This window comes from Rhinolophus sinicus, chromosome 1 (genome assembly GCF_057876585.1).
Source record: "Rhinolophus sinicus isolate RSI-liver-muscle chromosome 1, RSI-T2T, whole genome shotgun sequence".
In the NCBI taxonomy this organism is placed as follows: domain Eukaryota; kingdom Metazoa; phylum Chordata; class Mammalia; order Chiroptera; family Rhinolophidae; genus Rhinolophus; species Rhinolophus sinicus.
In genome coordinates this window covers 134,808,743-134,817,698 of record NC_142501.1, presented here as the reverse complement: position 1 = coordinate 134,817,698, position 8,956 = coordinate 134,808,743, and the positions used below count along the sequence as shown (strand labels likewise).

Here is an 8,956-nt window from a genome sequence, read left to right as displayed (position 1 = left end):
GTGCTACTTTAGACAGAATAAGATGGGAAGATAAGATTTGAGCTGAGATCTTTATTATAATAAGAAACCATGGTGAGAACTACGGACGGTCAATTCCCGCAGAGGAAAAAGTAAAAGGCTCTGAAGTGGGGCCATGACTATTATATTCTGGGAGTTGAGAGACACTAGTGTGGCTGCAGTGGTGAAATCAGCAGAATAGCAGTGGGGAGGTTGGCGAGAAGGTGAGTGGCGTAGGTGACATGGGGTGCTGTGGGCCAAGGAGGGAGCTGATTTGGAAGGTTTTCTACAGGACAGTGACATGATCTAGCTGCCTGGTGGAAGCTGCATATCCCAGCTATGTCTTCATGGAGGATGACAAAAGAGCAATCTATATATTCACATTTTTTAAAAAAGAAACATGTCTCATGTTTTGTTTAATGGTAATCTTATTTATTAGCATTTAACATTATTAGCATTTCCTCCAGTGTGTGGAGTTTTGCTTACATATGGCCGTTCATAGCATTATGTGCATAATATTTTAAGACAAAATTTCTACATGCCTCCATCTGTAGCTTTAGGTTGTCTGAAGGGGGCCTTTATCACTAAATGTAAATCGAATCTTATTCCTGTATTTGTAAATTGATTTTCCCTCTACTGACCCACATAGGGCCCATTATATTTTAGCACTTTTGGATTCAGTTTAACATCTGTTATTTAGGTATGTGGTCTAAATAATACATTGACATTCCTTCTGCATCCATCCATACATTGCTTTATAATATGGACAGAAGTCTCGCATGCATATTTCCCACCTCCCTCTCATTCCTACCCCCTTGCCTCCACCCGTCCCTTCCCAAACATGGAATTGATTTCTCTGGACGCTCCTGTTGTACTTCTGGTGTCGGAAGCTTGTCTTTGTGAGACTTTCTCTCTGGATTCGAAGCGCTCTGAGGGCGGCACTGTGTGGGTCCAGCCTCACACCCGTGCTCCCCCACACCCTGTACCCCATCCTCACCTCGTGTCTTGCACAGCATTTTGCCCATTAGAAGCGGTCATTTGAACTGCGTGGCAAATACAAAAGGGTTTCTGTGCGTATGTGTGTGCAATTTAGCTGGCCAAAGTAGTGGTTGTGGCATTTTAAAATGTGCCACCGAGTTAACTGGAAGTCATCCATTCCAGGCTTCTGAGTCAGCCCAAGGAAAGGATGATGCATTTTGGAGCTGTGAGCTTGTGGCCTGGGTGGAGTTGGTGTGAGAGGCACAGAATGGAAGGCTCCCGGGGGGGCCTCTCTTTTTGACAATGGCAAGTTTTTATGTAATCCATTCTCCCTACAAGTAGCTCTTTGCTTCTGTGCAAGAAAACACATTTGCAGCCATTTGGTTTTGTCACCGTTTATTTTGTCATTTCCTTGGCAACTGCAGGCAGGACTTGATGTGCTGGGTGTTCGCCCCCTTGGATTGGGGTGTGAGTCAATTTCCATGTTTACTGATTTGTAAATCATTGCCTAAGCTTTGAGGGAGGCACTTTTGTAAGCATGGATGGCGTGTGCTTAATGCCTAACGCAGAACCCAGAACCGACCAGATAGCTAATCCCTTCTTTGCTGCAGCAAATGCAGCTCAGCAATAGTTGTTATCCTCCACCCTTGCTGAACTATGTAGGCCCTTTCAGTACCTCGCATGGAAGATTCTTCAGTTCATTGTAGTATTTGAACATTGCAGTAGGGGTGGCTTGTAAAATACGGGTCACCCAGTTGACTCTGAATTTCAGATAAACAATGAATTTTATTTTAGTATAAATAAATCCCCCAAACTGCATGAGACATACTTAAATATTAAGAAAGTATTTGTTGTTTACCTGAAAGGCAAACTCAACTGGGCTTGCTTTATTTTTATTGCTAAGTCTGGCAGCCCTACTTAAATCACAGTCCCAGCGAGCACTGCTGGTTGGTATTCTCCCTCAGGAAACCAGGAGACATTGAGTGGAGCACGTCTGTTTTCTTCAAGGTCTTGTGCTATGCCCAGTCTTTTCCTGCGATGGGGAGCGAGGCATGCAGCCTGCAGCCGGCAGGTGGGCTGGGAGGAGCAGAAAGATGCTCTTAAAGCAGACAAGCTGCCTCTTCCTGGGTCGCTGAGTGAGGCTGTCTGTGGCTGCATTCCGGTGGCTGAAATTAAAAAAAGGGGGGTGGGGGAACTGAGGACCATTTCAGCTGTTACCACTCCTGTGGCTGTAGAGGTTCCCTTTGCACCCAGGTGACCTGAGGGGACTGGCATTGCGGGGATCTGGAGAGGGAGAAGCACACAGTTCCCTCGGATCTGGAGGGAGCGACAGAAAGATGGCAGGAAGGTGCAGTTCCGGCTGGACGGTGGAACACACAGGATTACATCCAGCCATGGGGTCCTACCCCTGTCCCTGTGAGTGGGGCTCTGAACATGCCAGGCACGGTGTTTGCTGCAGCAGGCAGCTGGTTTTCCTGGGAAGGAGGGTCTGGAAGATGCTGTGATGTCCTGGAAAGAATGCTTTCTAAATCTCCTGGGTGGCATGGCCTCACTGTCGAGGCAGCCAGCCAGAGGGGAGGCCAACAGCAGGAGTGGTAGAGAAAGGTAAGGATCTTCTTCACTGATAGGGCTCTATCCAAAGTGAATTCTGGTTGGAAACAAGAACGAGCTGGGTAACCTTGGGCACATAAAGTTATTAAACTGTGCTTCAGTTGCCTCATTTACAGAGTAAGGTTGGAATAAATGGTGGAATCTTCCAGATTGTATCTCATTATTCTCCTGGGAACCGCTCCCAGTTGCAGCAATGCTTCCCGGAAGTCACTCTAGTTGTCTACATCATCTATAAGGAAGGACAGAATGACAAGTTTGAGAAAAAAAATAAAAAAGGATGGTAAGCAAATTTGTTATTCCCTTATTCACTGCATAATTATGAATATTTTTCATCAGAAGACAAGCGGTTCCAAGCCCAAACCCTGGGAAACACAGGTATTTAAGAAGTGAACATAGAAAGAGGAGGTAGAGAAGAAGCCTGAGAAAGAATGACCAGAGAAGTAGGAGAGTCAGAAGAAAGTATGCGCTGGATATTCTCCATTTGCCCCTCCAACACGACTTTCTACCCGTCTTCATCCTGCTCAGTGGCCGGAAGGCAGACCTTTGTGGACTGATCCTCTGGCTCCCAGATTTCGGACACGGGGAGGTGCTGGCAGGAGACTGGAGGGTAGGAAGAGAGAGCTGCTTATTCTCTGGGCTTTCTCCGCTGGACTGTGGATTGTTCGTGGCTACAAAAGGCAACACTTCGTGCTGTGCACCCACAGCTGCAATTCCTTTGGTCTCTCCAGGCCGAAGGGTGGGAAAGGCTTTCTTGTTGCTGGCCCTTTGGTCCTTCACCTTCCCTTGCCAGTTTCTCTTCATCCTGTCTAGATCTTTCCTAATGGTTCCTTCATTCAGCTCTCTCCAGTCACACCTGTTCCTTGCCCTCGGTGTCCTTCTGGGATCCTCACCTTTATCGTCATGTCACAAAAGCACAGAAACAGAGTGTCAAGGTGGGCGTGCTCTACGGTGTCACATCCTGCAGAGGTCATGCTTGAGGTCCACGGTACATGGCAATTAGAGGGTGTTGGGGAATCCATTAGCTCAGATTAAAGGAATGGAGAGCATGACTTTAGTGCCCTGAAGAGGCAGCGGAGAGTCACTGACCATTCCTATGAGAAGCTATGGAAGGGAGAAGAAGGGAGGATTTTGAGGGAGCGGCAGGGTGCTCTTTTCTTTCCTTCTAAGGTTGAAGGGACTTGAGCATGCTCTTGGTTCGTGGGAAGGAGCCATTGCATGGGGAAGGCTTGGAAGTGCAGGACTGGGAAACAGGAATGGATCCATGCTCAGGACTGCTGTAGACAGGAGGGATTAACCTTGACCGCAGAATGCTGACTTCTTAGACTGGAGGAAAGGCGTGAGTGTAGCTATGGATAGGAAAATGTTTGCTGCTATGCGGTAGGGGAGTGAGGGAGTTTCTTCCTCATAGCCTAAATTTTCGCAGAGGAAGTTCAGGGACAGGGACATTTCAAAACGGTAATTGTGAATGGGGAAGGGGGATTGATCAGGAACCAGTGAAGGCCTCAGACGTTTGCGAAAATAAGTGAATAAATGATTGATGCAAATGATCAAATGATCAAATGATGCAAATGATCAAAGCTAGAATAGAGAATGTGTGGCAAAGTGATAATGTCATGAGGTGAAGTTGGAAAGGTGGGATGTGTCTAGATTATGAAATTTAGTCTTTCTATAGGCAATGGGGAACTAGCAAAGGTTTCTGAGTAGAGGAAGGATGAATAGGATATAAGATTAGTTGGGGGAGAATGAGGGCAAGGAGAAGGTCACAAAGGGCACAAAGAGGCCTTAACTCGGTGATAGATAGGGAATATGCCTTATTTGAGGGTTAAGAGTAGAGATTACAAAGTTAAGAGTTACTGAGGAGCTAGAGCCTGTAAGATTAGTGGTGATGCCAACAGTTGGATTGGGGGATCCTTAGGACCCTTTCCCAAACTCAATCACCTTCCATCCTAATCTACCCTAAATATACACTCTAAGTAGAAACACGCTGCTTTCTATGCAAACACTGTCTGACATCAACTGCCCAGCGCCCAGATTGCTCTACTAAATGTCTCCCTGTAGAGATATACAGGAACTTCCACTGCATGGAGCTTACAAGCTAGTCGGATATAAGAAATAAGTGAAAAGGAGTCAGAGATTAATCAGAAATTTTAACTGGCTTTACTGGGTGGATGTCATGATACTATTTACCAAGAAAGAGAATATAGAAGGTCATGTCTGTGAACGAAAATGATGAATTTCAGGTCCCCGCAGGATCTACTGTATTTCCCTGAAAATAAGACCAAGTCTTATATTAATTTTTGCTCCAAAAGACGCATTAGGGCCTATTTTCAGGGATGTCTTATTTTTTGCATGTACAACAATCTACATGTATTCAAATCCAGTCATGTCATCTTCTTCTAGAACATCGTCATAACGTACTAAATGCGTCTGTCTGGCTGATGATCTTAACTGGGGCTTATTTTCGGGGTAGGTCTTACTTTGAGGGAAACACGGTATGTGGATTTGGGCAACTGGGTTTGAGAATGTGAGTCTGGAGCTTGGAAGGGAGGTCGTGTAGATCTGGGCCTCATCCGTGTAGAGCTGATTGGGGGCCGATGGGGAGGGACAAAGGGGACATAAAGAAAGACGAGCAACAGACCCTCGCAGAATGCTCTGTAAGACAGCAAGCAGAGGAGGGGTGTCAGGAAAGGAAAGGAGAAAGTGTCAGAAAGCAGGAGGACAAACAGACGAACACAGCTGAGAGCCCCAGTGGGCGAGTCCGGCCGAGGACGGTCTAAGCAAGGATAACGGTGGAGTCCCTTTTTCTTTCACACACACAAAAAAATCTCTTGTCTTCTTGCAAATTGATTTTTAATTTACACTTTGTTTTACAAAATGATCCTTCTTTTAACATACCTTATTAAAAAATATTTAAAATTGCCCTGAGTCCCTCCAATTTTGTAGTTTCATGATGAACCTCCCAAAAGCTGTACTGTCCTCTGTGCAGAATTCATTAGAATCTGTTCAGCAGTTCCACCTAAGTGCTTCAATCTATATTAAAATGTGGCTTAAATTCCCTTTGAGTTTCAAGTTCCACATCTGTCTTTGTCATAGTAGAGCCAGTCCTCACCTAGAGAGCCAGCTCCTATGAGGTGGCTCTGGCTCTGCATTTGAGTATAAAAGTCAGAACCATCTTTTTCTCACTGCAACATATTTTCCTCTGAATATTTACGCCCATCTCTATCACTGAAGGGCTCCTGTGTTCTTAATGAACTGGTTTTATTCGGAAGCTCTTGTAATAATGGTACCTGGCTCTTGGGATCCTCTTCAAAATATTCCCCTCCTCTTCTGTCACACTGAAGAGCTGGCTCATCGCCAAAGAATTCTGATAATTGTGTTTGGCTTATAGCCTCTCTGGAATCGTAGTTCTCAAGAGGACATACAAACCCCTCACTTGCATCAATGTCCAGAGGGTTGGAATTCACACTGCACCCTTCAGAATCTTGCTGTGAGGGTCTTACGGTTTCCCCTGTAGTGATCTGGAAAAGAACACTGTTTTGAGCTGTGTCTGTCTCCTGAATGAAAGGTTCGCACGTACCAAAGTCTGAGTCTCTTTCACGATGGGCACTCTGGTCAGGTTCTGAGGGAACTTCTGCAGAACATGGTGGTGTTTGTGGTGAATTATCCACAGTGAAAAATTCTAAGTCGCTAAGTGAGCGGAGCCACTCTGCTGCCTCAGGCCAAGGAGCCGTGACACAATCGTAAACGAGCATGTCTGGGGTCTCATCAGCGGAAGGACTCTTGCCCAGTGAGCCGGGCGAGGTCAGTGGAGTCTCACATTTGTTAGTGTTAGAGGCGCTTTCCAGGTGACTCTCGCACAAACCAGAGTCTGGACGAGAAATGAGAGGTTTTTCAAAGTGATCCTCCTGATTCTCACATTTCCCCTGAATCTTCTGGAAGGTGATGCTGTCCTCAAGATTCTCGAATGACGTGACACTGTCCTTCCTCTCCTCTGAGTCCTCGTCCTCCAGGGGCTCACTGGCTCTACAGCTCTCCTTGCCATCTGTGTCTTCTTCAGCCACATTTCTTGCATCCTCAGAACTTACTGAACTTAGAGTAAATAAAGACCCTTCATCAGACTCGTAGTTGGTGTCCAGCTCGTACTGTGTGTCAGGAGTGTGTTTCTGCACTGATTCCTCATTAGTAGGAGTGGTGGCCAGGTCACTGCCCCATCCTGGAGGAAAGACCGGTGGGGACGGGTCCATATCTCCTGGGTTACTGAGTGTGACTGAACTATAGTAGGTGGAAAGCTCTTCCTCAGCAATGGCCCCTTTGAGCCTTTGCTGTTGTGGGCTCAGCACACTAATGGAAGTGCTCACTTGCGTTTCCTTAGAAAACTCTGGAGGTAACTGTTCAGTGCCCTCTCTTTCCTTGTTCTTTCCAATCCTCTGTGCTTTTGTATGTGTTTGCATTTCAGAGAGAGCAGCTGTCCTTTCACTTGAGAGGGGTGGGTCTAATTCATTCCAATCCTTACGGTTTGAGCCAGAGTCAGTTTGTGACCTGCCAGCTAGTGCAGGGATGCCCACTGAATGCTCACAGAGAGAATCTTCCTGGGACACAGTGTCATAATTTATTTCTCCAGGAATAACATTCTTGTAGCTGCGGTCCTGTCCTGCTGCAATTAGTGCGTTAGTATCAGTATTTGGCTGTCCGTGGAGGATGGACCGGGCTGTACTGTCATTTGGTAGCACAATGTCCTCTCTGCTTCCTGCCCCAGTGTGGTCCCCACATCGTTCCCTGTTCTGCTGGCTGCCACTCTCCTTTCTGCATCTTCCCAGATTTCTGTCAGCAATGACTGAAGCGTGTGGTCTGGCCTCTGTCCCCCAGAACGGGTCTTGGTTCTCACAGAGGTTTAGCTCATGGCAAGCTTGGCGCGGATCCACCTTGGCATGCCGTGTGTTCTCTGCAGCTTCCATCTCGTCGTAGAAGCCCTCGTTGGAATATGCATGGTCTGAACCAGAACTTCTATGCCAGCATCTCTGTTGCCACAGTCTGTCAACGTAAGGCCTTGTCAAAGCCCCCAGGCAGAAAGCCACGAAGAATGTGATGAACACCGCCAGGCAGATGGCCAGGGCGAAGTTCTGGGGGGCGGCTTCCTTTCCATCAGCTGTTTGTTCATCCCGGACACTCCTCACCCATCTTGACAGCCGTCCCAGCGGCTCACTGGTATCAGAGCTGGCGTGGTCCTTTTCCCCTGGAGTGGAAAAGCTAATGTACATGCCTTCCTGGTGCCTCTCGGCTTTGCTCTGTCTGAGGCTTTTCCTATGATTCAGATGAGTGTGAGGAATGCGGCTCTTCCTGGGAATTCTGCTTCTGGGAGCCCACCAGTATGCCTCCTCATTCCCTGAAAGGGGGGATAAACACATGTTGAAAGGAGAGTGCAATGGTATGAAAAGCTTCTGTAAGTCTCTCTCAATCCTTATCTAGCTGTATTTCATGTCCATGATGCCCATTGTTATGAATATACTTGATGACAAGCAACTTGACTGACTGACTGATACTGTCTAACACCAATAGTATGTATACGGCTCTGTGCACATTTCCACATGGCTATCGGGCTGAGGTCCGCTGCTCTAGGCCCAGAAGGTTGTGTGTTTCTTAGGCTTCTTGACGGATGGCTACCTGTGGGAGGAAATAAGCCAGACTGGAGGGGCAGCCTCATTGCTTCTCCTTCCTCCATAGCCTCACCTAGCGCATGTTTGTGAGAACATTCTATCAGGCCCCTGCACAATCTACGTCAGCCCTAACCAAGTTTGCAATATCATTTCCTCACTATCCCCCAGTGCTGGGACACAGCAAAAGTATACTCAGTTTTCTTTGCTGGCTCCTGCTGTTCTCCCCTGCACACTCAGAATGACAGTTGTGGCTTTTAGAGAGGAGTGAGATAAGTGTGGCTGACAATATTAAGACGGCTCTCTGATCTTCACAGATTCCTTCTAAACCTGGTAAGCATGGCCCGTTTTCCATTTTAATGTCAGTCCTGAATAGAACAGAGTCCAGGATTCACTTAAGAAAATCTGACTCCCCTTCTACCCCCAGTTAGGAGTTTAAGATTTAGCCAAAATAGTAAATAGTGGAAAATGCTTTCCAGAATGTTCAACTCCAGTAACATATTCTAGTGCTTTGGGAGAGTGGCCGGGAACGAATCAAGGAAAAATATACTTTTGAAATAGCGTACAAATGTTGTGTATGCATAGGATTATCCATTTTAGAGTGCTAGTAAACATTTTAAATAATCGTGTTTCAAGTTTTGAAAGTTCTTTCTTTAATCACTTATTTGTTGAGGTTTGGGGTTTCGGCAAAATTCTGACAATTTGGGGTTTCGGCAAAA

The 8,956-nt window shown here is 46.5% G+C and overlaps 1 protein-coding gene across 3 annotated transcripts in view; it reads right to left on the bottom strand.

Moving 5' to 3' along the window:
- Nucleotides 1-831: 831 nt before the first annotated feature.
- The window catches only part of LRRC66 (leucine rich repeat containing 66), a 29,030-nt gene continuing 20,905 nt past the window's right edge, over nucleotides 832-8,956 (bottom strand). For 2 of the 3 annotated variants that reach the window (XM_074324676.2, XM_019741021.3), the window contains exon 5: nucleotides 5,415-7,969. In XM_074324676.2, coding sequence (XP_074180777.2) covers nucleotides 5,766-7,969 — 2,204 coding nt within the window. In that variant the 3' untranslated portion in view covers nucleotides 5,415-5,765. Of the gene's footprint in view, nucleotides 2,816-5,414; nucleotides 7,970-8,956 lie in introns of those variants that run through there. The other variant, XM_074324677.2, reaches the window with a different exon arrangement.